General features: G+C 38.6%; 1 protein-coding gene across 1 annotated transcript; it reads right to left on the reverse strand.

The window, feature by feature from the left end:
- Positions 1-170: 170 nt before the first annotated feature.
- Positions 171-20,135, reverse strand: LOC140243688 (tRNA endonuclease ANKZF1-like). Its single transcript, XM_072323351.1, has 15 exons — positions 20,077-20,135; positions 17,103-17,270; positions 14,648-14,724; positions 13,175-13,271; positions 12,346-12,632; positions 11,147-11,262; positions 10,647-10,745; positions 9,194-9,465; positions 8,575-8,730; positions 7,283-7,492; positions 5,756-6,548; positions 4,640-4,751; positions 3,796-3,894; positions 3,049-3,188; positions 171-2,545 (listed from the first exon to the last, which is right to left on the reverse strand). The coding sequence occupies exons 3-15, from the start codon at positions 14,693-14,695 to the stop codon at positions 2,434-2,436; spliced, it is 2,541 nt and encodes an 846-aa protein (XP_072179452.1). The 5' UTR covers positions 14,696-14,724; positions 17,103-17,270; positions 20,077-20,135; the 3' UTR covers positions 171-2,433.
- Positions 20,136-21,477: the final 1,342 nt, after the last annotated feature.

Consider the following 21,477-nt stretch of genomic DNA (forward strand, 5'->3'; position numbering starts at 1 on the left):
CTTGCTGTGAGCAACCTGAAATGAACTCGGCCCTTTCCTGGCATTAATCACCTCATTTCATATACAAATCACCTCATTTCATATACTTTAATCTGAACAATCACCTCTGAGTCATTCACTACATATAAAGCATGTATCATTCAATTAAACAGCATGGAAACATCTTGTCTTGTGTATCAGATGTATTGATACATGTATTTAATGCACTTATCTGAGTTTGAATATAGGCATGTTTTTCAGACAGCTAATCCACACTAGCTATCTTTATGAATTAAATACTTATAGCTCTAGTTAATTTATATATCTTCATTTTATGATGAGATGTAATCCATTCCACCTGATTATATACAATAATTCACTTATCTCATTCTACTGCCTATTATGCCCTCAATAGGGAATGCTCTGTATAAACTGCGCATGACATACAAATTGCCACGAGGCGCTCCCTCTACTCCGAGGAGATCCTGATGCAGCTTAATGTCAGTAATACTGCTATCAGTAAGCTTATCAACAATCACTTTGACTGCTGTTTCATGAAGCAAGATGACAATTATCTGCTACAGTTTGTATTTTTTTTTTTTGCACTCAGCTGGGTAAGATAAATTTTGCACATTTGTAATTCGGTGGGATCACGACATTAATTACGGGAATTATAACGAGCAAAACTATTTCCGTGCTTTCATTTTTGCACTTGTTTCTGGTCGCACAAAATGCACAAAAATGTCCATACCGCAAAAATTTGCACTTTTGCAGTTCACATGTACATACCAATGTCTCTAGTGTGGATCTTATCATATAACGAAAAGATAATGTAGGTAAAGGCAAAAAAAACCCCAAACAAACAAAAGAATTGTAAATTTCTCTGAGAAGCAAAATAATGGATATGAGTTCAGGCAATGAGTTGAAAATTAATGCAAACTTGCAAACAATTCTCTTCAAAGTAAAAATCACAAACAAATGAATTAGGTGGCATGTACATACCAACATACCAATCTATGTGATGAAGACAAGACTATGGCACATGGATTGAGCAATAGCCTTAGGAGTAAGTTAGCCATTATGAGTATGTTCACATCAACTAAATTTGGCCATTTACTCTACTGACATGTACTCCATGGACCATGTCATATTTGTTGTTGTGGGTTTTGTTTTTGTTTTTGTTTTTGTTTTTTTCCAGGGGAGGAGGAAAAGAATTCAGAACAAAGTTTGGCAAAGCTGCCCTTATCACTTGATCTTGCAGGAAATAACATTGCACAACCTGTTTGCACACTGGATAAAAACAAGAAAAATTGCCAAAAATGCAAAAAATGTGATAATCAGTTTTACTACTAGGACAGTGACAAACCACCTAAGTGGGGCAAAAGAAAACAATTTTGTCCTGTAACTTAAATCTATGTATTAAAGAAGTTTCTGTATAGAGTAAATGATCTGCAGGAAGATTTTTTTTCCATTTCTAATTCCCTTTCTTGCCTACACAGAAGTGAAATGAATATTTACTGCGTAATGACCTTTTCATAAAGTCAGATGAACAGAATTCCCCATGACAATGTACGTAAAAGATATCATGGGCTTAGAACGCATTTAATCTGCACATGAGCTATAAACTAAGACTCTACATTGACCTATGACAAAGAAATGAAGTGAGGATATTTTGTATAACAGAAGAGCTGAACACTTTTAATGCCACTACTAGTAAAATGAAAGAATACAGTGAAATATCACGCTTGACAAAATCTCATGCTAAAGCAATAAGATTTACAACTTGCTGACAATAGACATAATATATGGGACTAATATTCTTCTCTCATCATTACATGCATAGACAGTGACAATCAAGCCCATCATGAACTATAATCTTATATGCTTTGGAGAGTCTTTGCAAAAATGAATTAGAAATCATACCTCTGAAAAGTGTGATGATGGTGGGGTGGGGGATGATAAGAAATTGATTGCATTTGTAATCCAATATAACAACACAATTTTTCTCATGATGCCGCTTCCTTGTTTTATAAAAATGTTCATACAATGTAGTAGCACAATCGCGATCATAATCTTTCAACTTGCAGACTTATCCATAAATTACTTTGTGAACAAGTCTAAGACTCATCCAAGTTGCTTCTTCTGCTCAACTGGCTAACATGCCATCATAGACAACAATGTAAACTATCATAAGTTCAGTTTTGGAGAAACTGCTGCTAGGATAATGATAAACTTTATAGAAGATCAAAACTACCGAAATTCAATATTTTTCCAAATCTTAAAGAGTTCAGTAGGGAAGCCAAATACTATAAATTAATTGTAATCCATCTTTAAATGCCATTCGTCAAAGCAGAAAATTAAATAATCTGAGGTATAAGGACCTAAATGTAAGTGCAATCAAGAGTAAGAAAATAAAATTGTAATTGTTGATACAGGTCTGAATAAAGGCTAATGTCATTGCTGTTGCTGTTTATGTTTCTTCAAACATGGCATGGAGCAGAACTTGAAATCCATGTAAGAGAATGGAACTTTTCCAGTGAGGGATGAACCACAGGACCAACATCGCCTGTAGATAGAGAAATTTAGAGACATAACAAAAGATGACTTCAAAAGGGTGCAAGAAAGAAGGTTTCAAAACACCATTAACATAATAAGTACACTTTTGAATTAAAGATTGGTAGGGTGTCAAAAGAGAAGCTAAATAAAGCTTGAATTTTCTTTTTTTTTTTCACAAAATTTAGAATGACATTTGAAAAACTGCTAAAACTCTATGCCATGTACCCTGAACATTAGGATAGGATTATCAGGCTGTCCAATCTCATTATTTTACTGCCTTGCCTCTGGAATCGCATGCCATCACACATCCATACCACACCTCCTTTTAAAATGTTTGAAGTGTGCCAGAGGAAGTATAAATCCATCTCATTCACTTTCCTGCCACTTGAAAAGCACTGTGGAGCCGAATTGCCAAATAAACACCTCATACATGATATGAAGATGTTGTACTGCATTATCTTGTACTCTAACCAGTTCACAGGTAACATACATCTCAAAATAAATAACACTCACTGGAGTTCTGCTGTGGATGTCGTCTGCATGGCGAATCTCTTTTCCGCTGCCAGTGCTCTCTTCTCTCTGTCACTGAGGGCAGCATACCACTGTTGTTTCTCCTCCTCCTTCCTCTGAGCCTCCTGCTCTTTTTTGTTCTCCTTCACATTGAATAAAAAAAAGTCACATATAACTCATTTTGTTTGTGAACGTACTAAATGTATGAATCACTGGTTGTGAACCAGAAGGCACTAACTCCATTGCACAGTGTTAACATCATTTTGACTCTCAGCTGACCAGAATGGCAGTCCAAGGAATGAAGACAAAGAAGTACTACAGGACAAGAAAGAAAACCCAGACTCTTAGGAAATTAGATGTGTAAAAAAGGGGAACAATTAAAAGAAAATCTGAAAGAACAAAGGACACAAGAAAGCATTAACTTGAATACACACATTGGCAAGAAAAAAAAAGTGAAATACTGGGTCCTCACATACAATGTCATGCAGGTCATACCATCTTGCCATTTTCTGTTTTTTTTTTTTACTCCCATGGTTGGACAAGAAATTGCTGACCTCTGCATAAAAGCAGTCTTGGCAGTTCCTCATGAAAACGGTGCATACGTTAATGCAATTAACCCCAGCAATTATGAATTATGCCAGCATTAACAGTGTCAAGATTTCTAGATCAAACAGTCTGAACAAACCTGAGGCACTTTCCTCAAAGAAATATCATTCCAATTTTACAGCAGACTGTGTGTCTTATGCTCACCTTTTCCCTCTCACGTTTTGCTTTCCGCTTGTTTTTCTTCCTCTCAGACTGCTTGGCTGCTTTCTCTCTCTCCTGATCCTCACTGAGAGGAGCTGGAATCTGGACAAAGGGGTTCATGGAGGCAGACAGATAAAAGATGGTGAAAACAGAGAGCTTTCTATCAAATGTGTGTAGCATATAAAAGACGAATGAAATAAACAGAGAAGACATTCCATGAGATATACACAGGTCTGACTACATCTTTTCCATACCTTCTTGTGAGGGGACACAAAGGCATTAACATATTTCTAAGTACTGTTTTATTTTTTGTCCGGGGGAACCCTGCTGTTCTTATCCTCCTGTATGATAAGTTAATTGTTTCTTAGAGGCAACTTCTTGGTTTACTTCCCAACTCAATATTCTAATTTAAAAGCACATATCACAAGTTATTTTGAATGTGGCTCACAATCTTCTATACCCTGATCAGTATTTGGCACAAGTCAAAAGAGAAGTACAATGTATTACCAAAACGTAGCATTAAAAAAGGATATCCTGAAGTTGAAATTTAACCATAGAGTCCAAATCCTCTATGACAAGACAAATAGCAATTTGTATGACTTCCTACTTCTGCGTTCTCACTGTCCACTGTTGATCTAAATAATACTTTTATTTCCTTTCTCGAGTTTCACATTTCAGATACACAAATAATAATTGCTAGTTTACAAGAGTTGCTATGAACAGCAAGTGTACATAGTGGTGTGTATTTTCAATTATATGCATGCAACAGAAATAAGCACAATTGTTAAAGAGGTAAAGTATGGCATAATCACAGTGACAGGTCACCTTTAACAGTCTTGGTACTCACCTGTGCTCTCTCATAGTCGTATCTATCAGGGTAGCTTGCTCTGAATTTCCTGAATGTGTCTCTTGTCTTTTTGTCAAGGGAACATCCATAGGGTGGCTTCCCCTTCTTGTTTCTATTTAAAGATACCATACATATGGAAGAGAACAAACACCTGTTACAAAGGTGAAGATGTTTTCAAACTTAATAAACCATTAAGGGTGTTAGCCATTCTTAAAAATACAATGAAAATTTGGTATGAATGGGTCCTTTTGAGGGGCAAAGTTTTTCATCGTACTGAGTATATTGCTATAATGGTACTCAAAATTGAAATAAAACAACAAATGCAACTATTCCAATGAGGCCATAAACATGGGTTTGTGTGGCAGGCACTTTGTTACATGAGACCTTTGTGTAGCGAGCGTCCTCTCTGTAATGTAGAAGTCTTGTAAAAAAAAATGGATTCACTGTGGCTTTAGGGACCAAATTTCCTGGTGAAAGTGTCTTCACTTTTGATTCATAGTTATAAAGAAATATTTCTCATGACAGAAGGACTATTTTTTTCAAATGGTGACTTCAGATATCATCAGCATCTGAACTGAAAAGACTAGGGCTAAAGTGATTTTAGAACATGCTACACCAGGTAGAAGAGGTGTTGTAAAGGTTTAATCCCTTTTGTGCCAAGGACTCTGGACAGTGTAGACAATGCTATATCAGATTTTCTGTGCTAATCAGCACTCAAAGCACACAAGAGGTTAAGTCGAGTTACAGGGCAGCCGAGCTCTGTAAATCAAAATATTATGGAAGGCTAAATTGTAAGTTTGTAAAAATAACATATCAAATACGCTATACAGTAAATCAATTTTCAGAAAAAAAAAACACAGCTGAGCTCTGCAAATCAAAATATTATGGAAGGCTAAATCATAATTTTGTAAAAATAACATATTAAATACATTATACAGTAAATCAATTTTCAGGAAAAACCCCCCAGCAATATCAAATATTACTAATTTTGCAACCATATTCTATTGGGTTGGATGGAAAGTGAGAAAGGTATGTGTTTCTGACACAGTTTTTCTTTCTTTTTCTATGGTGTAGGTGTAATCAAACAAGAATCAGGTATCTAAATGATGGACTCACTTGACACCAGGGTCAGCCCCAGCTTCCATGAGATGGTACATGACATCCGTCTGGCCATCCTCAGCAGCAACATGCAAAAAGGTGTAGCCAAGATTGTCCAGCTGCTTGTTTAGAAACTTGTAAAATTTCTTGCCAGAACGAGACGTATCATGTCCCTCGGTAGACTTCTGTAGCTCTTCTCCCTGGCATTCCACTCCAAGGTCTTGGGCAGCCTCGCCTGGTTGGTGCTGCTGATCATAATTCCGTTCACTATCTGCTAGTTTGTCTCTGCTGCCTTTTTCCGATTCACTGCATTGATGACTACCATCTCCTGTATCAGGTTCCTCCCCGAGTGGTGTATGACCTTCACATGCTTTACTTGCTGACTCGGATTCGGTGTTACACTGAGAGTTACACTGAGCACTGTTGGAACACAGACCACTGCTGTCACACTCAGTGTTGGTGTTAAATTCTCCAGACGCCTCACCAGTCCTTGAGCACATTTCACTCTCGAGTGATTGCACATTGTCACTACATGAATCAGTTTCACCAATACCTAGTGACTCCTGTCCCTGCTCTGAAGGAGCTGGAAGACTAGAATTTACACTATCATCTTTTGGTGTTGATGCATCAATTTCTCTGGATGTTGTCTGAGCTGAATCATCATTACTGCTATTTCCTTTGTCTTGGTTTGGGAGACAAGGACGAGAGAGATATTTCTCCCTGATCTTGTTTAGAACCTGATTGAGTTTGTCCATGTTGCCTGTCCGGCATATAGTGAATAGGTCACTTGTGAGAGAGGTTTCTTCCACATCTGTTGAAATGATAAGAAGATCAGATATACTATTACACGGACTGTTTAAATACCAATCTGGCAGATGAGATTCATTTCAATATTCTCTTAATCCTTATAGAAAATTTGTGCTCAAACTATGCCTACTGTAATAATCAGGATGCAACAAGTGGAAAGTTTGAGGGCTTAACACTGTCTGCACATAGAGTACACATCTTTGCTAACTCTTGTTAAAAATTGGAGGGGTAAAACCACTTGCAGTAAAGAAAGAGTAGACATGCAATTAAGCTGTGAGTAGAATTTTCAGCTCTTTTGATTGGTCTGATATCCCTGTTTTACACAAAAATCAAGTTAACCTTCCATTTGACATGACTATTAATCACAAATAAATACTTATATAGTCGTCTTGGGTAATAATCTATCAGTGTTTAAGGACTGGATAAATCTTATTAGTCTTCTTAAACCTTTCGCAGGGTTGAGTGGAACAGCTGGTTTACTGCTCACTTGAATCAATCTTCACTGATAACAAACCAGCGACTTCATCATTTATCTTGTATTGTTTTGTCCTTCAACAAGTGCAAATCAAATGATTTGAACCTTAAACATAGGTATTATCATTATCAACCTGTTGAAGACTAGTCCCGAGTATACTCGGGCAGGACACTATGGAAAATGTGCGTTACAGCAAATTCAGCCCATCATTGATGGGTTAATCCATGACTGTAGATTTAGAGAAGATTTTTCTCTATCCTAACCTTCATTGTGTTGTTTGCTCTGCTGTTTCTTTTTCTTCTTCCTTCTCTGAGGCTTTGGTTGGGAGACCTCGTGACCTCTCAGATGATCGGTGGTAGATGTAGCATCCTCCAAGATGAATTCCACATCATTCTCCTCATCATTCTCCTCCTCTTCTTTGTCCAATTCTTCGCTGACTCCAAGGTTGTTTTGATCATGGTCATTTTTCTCAGCTGCATTCAAGAGACAAACAAAGACAATCTATTTTATGAACAACTGGGGTGATCTAAATTCAATCATTCCTCACTGTGAGACATCTTTGTACTCTTAGAAGTAATCCTACCAGCAGTGAAAGCAGTTAAGGGCTAAAGTGTATCCGTGAAAAATTTATGTAATTTAATATGACTACAAGATTTGAGATTACAGAAATGTCAGTTGAGTAAGCCACATAGAAACCTTTGCAATGTCATATCATCATAAGTCACTTGATGACATTGGTATCACTTACAGAGGGCCCCTTGGACCTATCCATTTGGAACCATAAATATCCCTTCTGTCTTTTACTGTAGACAGGGACATTTCTTCATGGCTCAGCACAAGATACACCAAGGACACCATGGTCTAGTGGATGTGTAGTGTGCTTTCAACCAGAAGGTTTGGGGTTCAAGCACTGTCATGGCATTAACGTCCTTGGGCGAGACATTAGGGAGCTTTAGATTTTGACGCGCAAACGTTTGAGACGAGGAGTGCGCTGGACGTTCTCCTCTCCCCTGCGTCGTGCTGAAAAGTAGCTTTAGATTACACTGGGACGCAACGTATAAAAAATAGAATCGCGCCCCCATATGATCGGTGCATGAAGTAGCTCTCTACGTCGCAAACTGTGCGGACGTGAAAATAGCCCAGTACGCGTAGTAAACAACTCAGGCGACGCAAGCTAAAAATAGATCGACTTGACGCGCACTTCTGCGCACGCTCAGAACATGTTTTTTTTCCTTTGAACGTCCGCGCGTCTAAAATCTAAAGCTCCCTATTTAAAACTTGATTATGCTCCTCTTTATTCACGCATTAAAAAGAATAGAATCCTGTTTGGTGTCACATTGAGCTAATCTCTATGAAAAAACAAACAAACAATGCACAATAAAGATGGCATATCTCTGTTAACCCTATCTCTGCCAGGGAATTTAGACACAGTGTACAGCACTATGGAGTTTTCTGTGCCAACCGGCACTTAAAGCACAAAAAGGGTTTAGGTGAGAAACAAACAAACATGACAATGAGATGGATGTGTGTTATCGCATCTGATGCCATTGCTTACGTGATAATGAATTCTTCTCCAAGCTGACTAGAATGGTTTCCATGGTTTCTGCATCCTTTGCAGGATCTGCCTGCCCCTTGGGTGCCTTGCTCGCCTTCTTCCACTCCGCCTTCTTGTCAGGGCTGGAAAACTTCTTCTCCACATCAGCTTTGCTCCCTGAATGCAATCAAGTAGATGTGTTTATCAACTACATTTTTCATGGACGTGCTCACAGGCATGTAAATTCAGAAAAAGGAAATGTACGACAAACAATACACCAGGGCTTGTGGCCTGCGTTAAATACCCAATCAAATTGAGAATTAGTAAAACAAGACTGGAAATTTCAAAACTGATCACGGAAGACTATAGCTTGATTTGTAAGCCACTGCAGTACATCGTAACGCTTGCTATGGACAGTCACTGCCAAATACATAGATCCTCATTCATGTTTTCAGATCAAGAAATAGGATACATTTCTTCTTTTTATTCAATGTAAAAATGTCTAATCTATAACAGAAGCATGAGAAAGCACGTTCAGGGGAACTCAAGAAGCACGTCGGCACAAATCCAGTCAGACTCAAAAAGGATTATGGGGTAAGGACTTTGAAAAAATGGAACACAGATGAAAGAACATACACACCATGGCATTTGATAGCCGCTAGCTGCTCCCAGACCCTCTGAAGTTCCTTGAACGTGGCCCGGCGGGTAGCGAAGGGAATGGTCACCACCCTCGGGTCCCTTTTGTCCAGGGCGGGGTTCTTGCCCCCAAAGAACATGGCCTTGTTGTAGGTGGGCACTCTAAGGAAAATCCTGTGGCAGGCAACCAGGTGTGTCTTCCAGCTGGCCAGCAAGTCCTGGACCTCCTGGTTAAGAGCCGCCTCATTGTACCGACGGAGAGATGCACCTAATGACCTGTGGACATTAGAGATGGGGTTAATGGTCAGTGGCAGCCCATCCATCAATTTGCAATGCATTGTGGAAATCTATGACATAATTTGGCTACTTGCAGCTGAAAGGTATGATTCATGTGAAAATACATGGTGTAAATCTTTTTATTTTTTGTTAATATCTGGGAATAGAAATAAATATATGAGATAAAACAACATGAAATAACTAGAAATGTCGCTACGGCGACTGGTGTATGCCTCCGCCATAATGCATGGTTCTCCTAATAGGTCTATAGTACAATGTCTTGACAATGTGTGATGACAGTTTCACACAATAGGCAAAATATTAAAATGACAGGTTTGCCACAAATGTGCTGAATGTTCACTTTCGTAGAACTAGGTTCAATTGGATGAATGATTAAAACGTTAGAGTGCAGGTATTTGGGGGAACTGATGATTTTTACTTGACTTTTGACCCTTTTATAAGTTTATGCATTGAGTAATTTTCAAGGTATTGAGAAAAAGTATAATTTCAGTATCAAATGGTAAAATAGTATTATCTAAACCTGGCCTTTGACCTTTGACCTCACAGTTCCAAAGAGAATCACTGTTAGGTAGAACATGCATAAATATGTAAGTTTCATGATAATACCTTGAGTTACTTTTGAGATATGGAGGAAGAAGTGCAATTTAGTACTTTCACTTGACCTCTGACCTTTTGACCGTTGACCTTTTGGTAAGAAACTTCCCACAGAATATATATTGGGTTATACATGCATACATCAAGTTAAAAAAAAAAAATCCTTCAGGCACTGCATAAATATAAGTAGTGATATTTTGAGGAGTTGACCTTTGACCTTTGACCCATGACCTTTGACCCATGACCCCCAACTTCCCTAGATAATCACTGCCCATCGGTACATGCATATATACTAAGTTCCATGAAAAACATGAAATTTCAACCTTTTTTTCACAAAATAACCTGTGACCTTTGACCTTTGACCCCATGACCCTAAAATCCAAACAAAGTATTATCCCCCCAGGATATACCCTCATACCAAGTTTGATGCAAAACCACCACACGGTTCTTGAGATATCGACAAAAACAAAACGGGACGGACGGACGTACGGACGACCCGAAAACATAATGCCTCCGGCCACTTCGTTGGCGGAGGCATAAAAAAAATCAAAGAGGAAAATACTTACTTGGGAGCATTGCCCTTTGAATCCCGCACTGACTGTACCGTCCCTCGCTTTGCGCGCACGGTGTAGCGATGAAATGTCTTGTGAACTACGACATCAGACCTGTAACAGAAAATTAAGAAGTAGGGATAAATGTATATTGTTCATGATGCACAAGCGGCATTCCTCATAAGCTCATGTACCATGCATGTTATTTGTGCATGACTGTTCGACTGATATTTCTTCTTTTTATTGCTTATCACTCTAATCACCTACATCATAAATGTTGTAGGTGCACTGCTTATGAATTAACGAAGCATTATTTAATCATATTTGAAAATTATTATGATTTCCACCTGAAACAATCATGCAATTGACAAGAAGGTAAAAGCTTTAAAAGAGAACCAGTGACAAAAGTAGTTACACACACAGAAAAATACAACATACCGGGTCACAATAAGTTTCATGTGTTCATCAGGATGGACCAACTTGATACACATTTCACCAAGAAATGCCTCCCTTACCCATCATACACTGCGGCTGCAAAATGGCCACCCCCAGTCATCATTATGGCCCATTTCCTGTTGGAGAGGAGACCCAGTCCTCTGGAGATTAGCTCCGAGTGGCTCGATGGTGAATCCTGAAATGGGAACAAATTACAGTCATGAGGAGACACCAGTACACCCAATAAAATATTTGAATCTACTACATAAGTAAAACAACAGAAATCTTTTCAGAAGTTTTGGAGGAAGGATACGTAAAATTTGTTTAAATATAATTCAATAAATATAAGTAATTCAATAGCTTTCAGCAGCTTGCACAAAACCAAGTGAAATTTGAATTAAAATGTCATTCCACAGCGCTCGGCTTTACAGATTGTATTTGCCTGTGGAAACTTGATCTCTGTGGCAACTCCAAGCCTATTCCTAACATACAGCAAAAGACCCCCACTGATCAATGATAACAAATTACTTTTCACTTCTATCCAAGGTTCAGGCTCTACCTAGGCATACCAAAGGCTGAGAAAATACTCTTTGTATGTATTTAGATACTGACACAACTCATGGAAGTAAAAAATATTATACATAATGCCCTAAGCATGTATGCTGAGACTGTGCACACATTGCTACTATAAAGAGGGGTGTATGCTTCTATACTACACTATTCCTATTGGATTTTGGACATTTGGGGGGCTGTGAGATATAGAAGGTGACATCAACTATATTTTCAGCTATTTTCTTGTTGTTTTAGCATGACTCTATGGACCGAAATGTGTGATGGGAAGAAAAGTATGAAGGATTCAATCAATATATCCATTTTTAATGTATCATGAATATGAATACAATGGTATACATTTGATGCATTTTTACTTCTTATAATCTGCTCATGTATTATTCACACATGTCATGCAGTTCGATATCATTTGCATTGTGAATGCCAGTAGAGGGGGAATTTCTGTATTTCAAAGACAAAACATAGAAAATATATTCTTGAATCTTGAATCTCTGCATAGCTGCTGGGTGAAACTTCTTTCTCAGACAGAGTGGTATCAAAACAAGAAAAATGAATAGTGGCCCCCTCTAAAACTGTACATGTAGCATGGACAATAAGCAAGTATGCAACAAAAATTTAGTTCCTGCTTTATGTCAAACTTCTGTTTGCTTGATAATGATATGACTGATGATCCCATTTTAGAGGTTCATATTCCCTAATAACAGCTTACCCTCTTGCCGTGCACTATACAGCGATATATCGACACAACTTGTCCGTCCTCATTCTCAAAGTAAATCCTGGGATGCCTTCTCCCGTTTGCTGCAGATTTCTTCTCACTGTTGGCGTCATCGTCATCCTCATCGTCGTCACTGTCATTTCGGGGCAGGTGGTTGGATGCCATCATCAGAGGTGACGACGTGCCAAGGGCGTGGTTGCTATGGTGATGAGAAACGGGAGACATGTCCACGTCGTCTTCAGATGAGGAGTCCCCACTGCCTGATATACTTGATATATCGTCTAAAAATTTTTTTTTTAAAATTAAAAGAAATTAAAAGACAATGCAAACACAGTCATAGTTGGTGTACAATATTCTGTATTCTTTGATTTACATACATTTATTGAAACATTATGATGATATCATAAGTATTTCAAGTTTGTTATATTCTAATTTCTCAGATGTAATTACCTACAGATATGGCAGTACTTCTTCCATCTTGGTAGCAAATGCTCTCAAGTACCAATGATGCCTATGGCGCCTTTGGGGAACAGGTATGACCATAATGCCACTATCTACAGGAACTTTTCATTTGAATGCAGACTTCATTCTTTAGGTTCAGTTTTCTACCTTTTCCTACAAATTTAGCTATCAAGGCATTCTTGAATACATATCAGGGATGACATAACATCAATTTGAAATGAATCAAAAACATACTAGTATGTGTTGTAAGCATACATTATATTTTGTTCAATCAATACTAATGTGTAATTAAATAACTCTTAAGACATATGTCTGAAAAAATCCAAACAAACAACAATGTCATGTTCCATTGCATTCTTACCTCCCAACTGTGCAAAAGCATCTTCAGAAATAGTCTTCAATCCCATCATTCTCCGCTTCAGGTTGAAGCGATGCCAATCCAGTCGGTAGTGCTCTTTCTATGTGTACAAGAGAGGAAAATCACCCTTAATACACAACACATTGGATGACCTCATCTTTCTTTTCATCAAAGATCATGTCTTCTTCATTTAATAGTTTTCATTGCTACATTAATCTGCTTTAGGTCTAAAGGGAAACATTAAAATCTTCATGGTAGCATACAATTGAATAATAAAATTCAATTTTAACCCTAAAGGGGCCGGGCTTTTTTGGCTATGCTCAGACCGGGGGGGGGGATGGATTCCGCCCCCCCGAGATCTCGGCCATCAGAGGTGCGATCGCGATGAAATTTTGCATGCGTGAGACCCGCGTCATAATCTACAAGAGTGTGTCATAATATTTTTTGAAACAATCAATTTCTAATTTTAATTAATTAATTATGCAAATTAAGCTCAAGGTGATATTTTAGCCTAATTAAAAGCATTGAGAGTCTAATTTTTGATCTGTAAATCTGTTTTAGCATATTCAACAATTGTACATCACAAAACTTCCAAAACTCATTTCAATTCTTATGTATTTTATTGTTTTCAGAATTTCTTATGTATTTCTCTGTTTTTCAACTTTTGTTTTTTCTTTGTTTTTTCATTGGAAATTGTCACTGACCACTTTTCTACCATGATTAGCACAAAATTAATCAATGAAAGTGATTAATTGTAAAAATAATCAGGTTTTTATGACTTTCATGACAGAGCCCTGTTTTCCATAGGAAATGCACACAAAATCACAAAATTTTGCCCGTTTTGGGGCGACATTCCGTTACAAAAATGGGCGTGGCTTCGCAAAGGTATGCGCGGACGTTGCAAATTTGGTCTCAAAAGTTGCGCGAGACTTGAACGAAGAAAGTCAAGAAGCCTCGCGACAAGGCCTTCTCGCGTTACAGAATTATAGCGCAAAACGTCGCCCTTTTAGGGTTAAAGAGTAAATGCTGAATGAGACTTACCGGTACTCATACATGTGTACTTTCAGCATTTGGAAAATTTCTTTAAGCCATATTAATATGACACAAATTAATATTTTCAATAATACATTTAGAAAACATACCAGTAGCTCAATATTTCTGAAACAGAATCTCTTGAATGATTTTTTCACCCCTACATATGTTACTATTTTTGGTTTTTGGTTTTTTGCATATTTTGAGCATGCAATGGATGTTCCAAGTGCCATCTCAGTGCTAGGGTTGGCAATAGTGTTATTTCTTTAACAGTGTTAAACATGTCCTTCAAATGTGCTTCTATGGAATAGACCATTCAAAATGACTTACACAAATCTGCAAATTTTTACATTAAGGGGGAAAAAAAGTTGAACTTTTGACACACTTTAATATCATACACTCCATTCAAATATTTTTAAAAAAAAATATATATATAAATAGTACCTGTTGCTCCCTTGTTTCAAATTTGATGTCACATAGTGAACACAGCATGGCTGCTGATACAGTGTAGACTTCTGGTTCTATAGAAAAATGACACAGAGGAAATACAATAAAACAGCTGCATGTTGTGAGATGAATCCATGCACTGAATGGTAAACCTGTAATTTGCCCTGGAAATTTGTCTTGTTTGCTTTGGATTAAGAAATAAAACTTGGATATCCTGACTGTCAGTAGACTGAACATTAATGTGTGCTATGAGCAGACATTCATATTGAAGGATATAGTAAAACTTTGCCTCTGGACGAGTGAAATCACTGAGGAAAATCTGACCATTTACAGAAGAGGTATATAACTACCAGGATGTCAGAATTACATAGCTTAGATGTAATTGCCATTTCTGGACACATACCAGGGGCCGTATTCTGAGAGCTTATTAAGTGTCTGATTAGCACTTAATTACCGAATTGGTATTCTGAGAGCATGATTAAGTAGGGGGTATATTAACTACCATAGCAACAAGTGTTTTGGCGGGAAGGACCTACGCGTTTGCGCGTATCAATGCGCGTGCACCTCTGAGAGGACTTAATCACAGAGTTAATTACGAATCGGTATTCTGAGGGTGTAATTAAGTATGAAAGTTAATGGAAAACTTAATGATACCAAAGAGTGTCATTAACTACTCCGATATCACGCAATACATCGTGTTTTCTCTGCCACAACGATGCTTACCGTCTTCGGTAACCGAGGAGCGGGTGAATCTTGTTATCATGGTATCCGTAGAATTCAGAGAAAAAAAGAAATATAGCCGATCTTCGAGGAATTTTGTCATTTTATGTGAGCAAAGAGGTTGAGATCTTCGCGTGCGTAGGTGAGGGGTTGTGATCAAATACCGGAGTGTGCGCACGGAGCTCTTGGGTTGTAATTACAGGGGGCGTGGAGGAGCGCGCATTGAGGACATATTTGCGCGTGTAATCATCATTTTGGCTTCTAACAACGTGTCTGATTGGATGGAATAACAATTAGATGGGAGGGACCTAAGATAATTACAGGGGACTTAATCATACCTTAATTACATCCTCAGAACACCGATTTTGCCCATGATTAAGGGCCTATTAACTTCACGACTTAATCACGAAGTTAATTACAGACTTAATTACGACCTCAGAATACCACCCCAGGTACACTGCAAGTGATCAGCTGGGTCATCCATAACTGCAATTAACTGTAAATTCTTTCATAAGAAGAGGATGAATCAATGCGTAGAAAATATTTTGTCAAATGGAGATATCTGAAAGTGGTCAGCACAAGATCCAGGTACATTGTGGGCGATTTTGCGGACAAAATGGGAAGTCTTGCCCAGTAGATGGCAGTATTCTGACATTGAACGTGATGTCGTCGGTACAGGCCAGCTTTAAATCAATTCCTGTCAACCACTTTTTTTTCTATTTGTTTTCATATCAATTTCATGTTTTTCACTAATTTCTTCATTTCTTGTTTTTCTTTGGTCTTCTTGATATTCAATGCACTATAAAGAAAGAGACCACAATAATCAGTATGCAAGTCTACTGCAACAAACTTCAAGGGTTTTCTCCCTGCCCTTTAGAAATGCTATGTTTGTGATACAGTATTTATCGCATAATCGGGACAGGTTGGGAGTAGCAAACACGGCCCCTTTAAGCGAGGTGCCCGATTTCGCGATGAGTACTCACCATACACTAACGACATACTAGTACAACATGTACATGTAGTGCACACACACACACACATGCATACTGACGTACTGTACATGTACATGAATACACAACCACGCTACCCCTCGGCGCGACCCTCTAGCTCTCCCTGCACATGGCTTTGCTTATATGTAGGGGAGAAGAATGTTCGCGAAAGCATGTGTTTCGCAATGGCATGGATACTTATACACGGCGCTTTTGTGGCTATGCATGTACGTGTTCTGGATGGACGGAGGTCAAAACACACCAGTCCGAAGCTTGCTTTGTAAGTTCGATTAAGTTCGATGTAAACAACAACTGATAGGGAATCTTTGAAATATTGTTGTGGTATTTTGGTAGATTTTTTGTGTAAAATATCAACAAAATCAAAGATCACTTGAAGAAAAATTGTCCCGTTTATCAGAGGTCCCCGCCCGATTATCCAGTGAAAATAACATGCATTGGAAATGTTTCTGGGAAGTGTATGTCATTTAAGCGAGGCTCCCGATTATCAGATGCCCGATTATGCGATGAATACTGTATTGGTGTGGTCTGTGGAATGAGCATCATGAGAGACTCAACACTTTGACATTTGCTGACAAAGTCTATTTTATGATTTCGACAAGAAGCGATGTTCACGCAAGTGTTGGCAGGGCTGGTCTCTGTGGAAATTGCACATTGGGTTATTCATATTCAATACCTTTACCTCACAGCAGACAGATGATGATATCTATAGTAGGCCAACTCACCTTCCTTTACAGTGACATCAGGTTTTACAGGCTCATCAAAGAAATCTTCCGACACAACGTTGGGCTGGAGAGAAGATAACTTGATGCCTGCAAAGAATTTCCAGGCCTTCCCTTTGTCTGGCAGCTGCCTTCAAGCTTGTGGTCCTCCATGATACGTGTCAGAGATTTCTGTTAGAACAAGCAATCTTTATTATCTCACAACAGTGCATACTCAACAGCACAGAAAAGAAGAAGAAGAAGAAAAGAATCACAGCACATAACATCATGGACATTAAAATAATAGTATTAAGCCTGAACAGTAAACAGATGACAATCAATTAATTTAAAAACAGACGACAATCAATGTGACATCAACATCAACCATCACAAAGCAATCACTTTTTTTCATGAGAATGCGTAATTTTAAAATGACTTTTTAAAGTATTTTACATAGAGCTAGTACTACTTCTACACATAACACATAACACTAGAAACAGCAGTTTGAATAGTTTTTTTTCGTAAACAAGCACCGGACAGGGCCTACACAAAATCTAATCATATCTATAGTATGGTAGATTTAGTAGGTGCTATGTTTTACATTAAATCAACTTGAACTTTGGCACTTGTTTGATAAACTTGTGAGTGATGGAAAAAAAAAGAACTCTATAATCAGTTCAGAGGAGAGCAACAACGTTGGACCAAATATCTGAATTTAAATCATTGTCATATTCTTAGCAGCTCAAGCATTTTAGAATTCCATCCATATAGAGTATCGACGTGAACATTCGGATATGTCATATATACCGGTATATGATTCAAGTGTTCATGATTTTGCATGTTCTGTTCTCTTTGTTCAATGACAACATTATTTGATCAAGTTACATGTGGTCATAAGTTTAAGTTGTATCATTATTAAGGAAGGTGTCAAACTAGAAAGAGGTTAACTCTTTCAGCCAGAGTGCTTAGCATATTCTTGGAATAGCTAATGTGCAGAAGCTGTCTAGGCAACATCAGTTAATACACCTTCGCAAGTCACTGGAAGCAGAAACAAATTTAATCCAGATCATCCTGCAGATGGCATAAATTGACCACCCCTGGCCCTGGATCATATCACATGGAACTCCTCAGGCTCAGGATTGGATCCTTTGAATGACCCTCTATAAGTCTTTAACTTACTGGGCGTCATTGTAGGAACCGGGTAATTCGGGTAAGGTGTAGGGGAAAAAAAAATGATTTTGATAGCTTTACCTTGGCACCCTTGCTGAGCTTGGCTTTGACTAACTGCGACCAGCAGCCCCACACGCATTACCCAGTGTTACGATGCGTTTGGGACTGCTGGTCGCAGTTAGGCTTTGACGAGCAACATCAACTTGACCGACAAGTATGTCTAATTCCGCGAAAAACTTTTCATTTACAGTAATGACATTTGCTGGGTCAGTTTTTCCCAGCAAATGTCATTGACATTACTATAAATGAGAAGTTTTTCACGGAATTTAATAGACATAAATGTACTTGTCGGTCAAAACGTCAACATGGTCGACAATCTGCTCACTCTGTATAAAATGTTGACCATGATGTAACTATACACAGCCCAGTCGCCGCTGTACATACGTAGCGTGACAGGGCTGTACCAGCGAAGCTCCAAACACGAAGAGGGTCCAATTATCGCATGCGATCGGATTGAATTTTGACACTTTAGATCATTTTTTTGTCACTTCAAACTCATCTGACGAACAAAATGATAATGAGACTTCATATCTATGCTATGAATATTGAAATTTAGATTTAATAACTTACCAAAAATGATGGTTATATGCAGCATGTGTGAACGGTTCACGAACGGTACATCGTCTTCCACGCCAGGCCATTTCCAATATCCGGGAGGTCACATGATCTGAATGCCCTTTCAAAAGGTCGCGCTGTCGACCGTGCTGCTACACCAACACTCAAGCAGTGCATCGCACGCACGCAAAAGATTTCCGCAGAGATCAAGGTGCCATTTTAAATTCTGCAACGATGAACCCCGACGGTGTTAGGGAATCCGCCAGAAAGTATCATTTTTTTTTGTTCCACGGACTTATCACGAGGGCTCTCAATGGACTTACGAACCTTCTGTAATACAAGCATGCACTTAAGGTGAGTAACGTTTGGTAACGTGTACATTGTTTATAAAGAACGTATAAATTTTTATAAGTTTTGTAGTTGTGTTGTGGTTCCCCACTTTGAAGGTGCCCGCTCGCTGGTCAGACGCTGTATTCGCGTAGCGTATTAACAGCGTCTGGTCGGGCTAGATGTAGCCCGACCAGACCCCGTGCGCTGACTTACACTTGTGTACAGCGACAGGGCTGTGTATAGTTAACCATGATGTTGACATGAAATGATTGTGACTCATGACTGAAATCTGGAGATTCCCTATTTTAAAGGGATTGCTCTTAAAGCTCTGATGAACATTCAAATATTCTTAGCCCAAGAGACAACCCCAAATCACTGCCACAATTCTTCAGATGCACTTTCAACTTACATAAATATCAACACATGGGACTAATAACACCAAGGACTACCATACCGGGAATTACTTACCAATCTGTTTCCGAATGTATTACAGTCAAGAGTACGATCCTGAAGACAAATGCTTCCAATGTCGTCTTGCGATTATCGACAAGTTCTCCTTGAATTTCAACTACAAGTGTACTGTATCTAACTCGTTTAATAGTCGCGAAGGGGGCAGTGATAGACCTTATGCATTGACGTCATCACTCGCTTGACAACCTCTCGCGACGCCATCTTAGAGGGCAAGCGAAGTCCTTGACAGCGCAGAGGCGTGCAGCTAGTTATGTGCTTTTCCTATGCGCGCTAGCGGCGATCGCCTCACTCGCCGCCAGTCCCCAGGCTAGTGGCAGGTTTTTTTTTACCATCAAACAAGTTTGACATGACATGACACATTATGCAGCAATATTTGGGTAATTTTCTCACATTGTGCAATCGAAATACTCACAGTAACTACAGAATTCCTAGGTTATATCGCAGAAATTTGTATCCATAGCGCAACATCGCCGTTCGCTGAATTATGTCGCCATTTTGAATTTCATTAGCCAATCACATGCGAGGTACGTGTTTTAGTAAAAAACACGTAGAAATCTACCTCGCATGTGATTGGCTAACAGATTCGTAGGTTGATGAGCTGTTACGACCGCTGGTAGTTGCATCTTTTTTCATGAAAATTGTGCCAAAATGTTGGATACATCATTAACCTGGTGAGTGCAATGCATACATCAAATGTCGATTTTGCTATACAAGCTTGAATTTCCCGATCTAGGGCTGTAGATTACATGCAATAGAAAAGACAGTAAAAGAAACACCGATGTTGTGTGTAAATGCCCATTGCCTCGCGTGTAAAAGCACGCTCTAGCAACGCATCGCTTGCCCTCTGAGGGAGGGCGCCCTTCAGTTAGTAAGACCGTGTGACGTCATATGCATAAGGTCTATTGCTTGAACTTTGCCAGTCCGTCGCCTCCCGAGCGCGAGCACATCTCCTATCGCTAACCGGAGCATGTAAGCATGCATGGGATGAGCCACCATTGCACAAGAGTTCAATGACTCGCCGGATCAAAAATAGCACATTTTCGGCTACGACATTTCCATTTGTTGCGCAAGGGAGGCTGTGTTTGCGTGGCCTGTGAGAGTGAGCCTGATGTGTTGGGGAATCGGGTATTCGGGACAGAATATTAAGGAAAAGGCAGTTTAGTTTTGAAAAGAAATTAAAGTGATTATAATTTTGATAACATTCAAAAAGTGCAAAGAACTGTTACAGAAGAAAAAACAAACAAACAAACAAACAAGCGGAGCAGAAGTTTCAAAGAAAGAGTTAGGCCTGATAGGCCTACTTACTTTTCTTTCTTCTTTTTTTTAAAACAATAATTATGATAATAATTCCATTAATTGTTATCAATTTTGTAGGGCCTACTTCTCATTAATTTTGTTCTGCAGGTGGGTGGGTAAGATCTCAGGGTATGATATAGGCTTATCACCTCTGATTTGCATAAGAAAACTGTGTGAGAAATTATGTTTCTATTGATACATCTATAGGCCTTAAGTGTGAACACATGATTTTTTTAATACTTAATGCCATGATTATTTCCTTTCGGCCTCTTACTGGTACCTCACAGAGAATTGCAATCAATGAAAGAATGAAAGCATGTTTCAAATAGTCCATGTATAGCGCTTTTCGTGCATGTATATAGACAATGGTTTTCTCCCCCTTTTTCAATTCATTTTATACCTTCACATATGATCTATCACAATGTAGTCACCATTGGATTTCCAAAGATGCACTAGAATGGCTTTTAAGTTTTTCACATAACAAATCACAAATTATACTGCGACGTGTCTTTTCTAG

This window comes from Diadema setosum, chromosome 20, assembly GCF_964275005.1.
Source record: "Diadema setosum chromosome 20, eeDiaSeto1, whole genome shotgun sequence".
Lineage (NCBI taxonomy): Eukaryota > Metazoa > Echinodermata > Echinoidea > Diadematoida > Diadematidae > Diadema > Diadema setosum.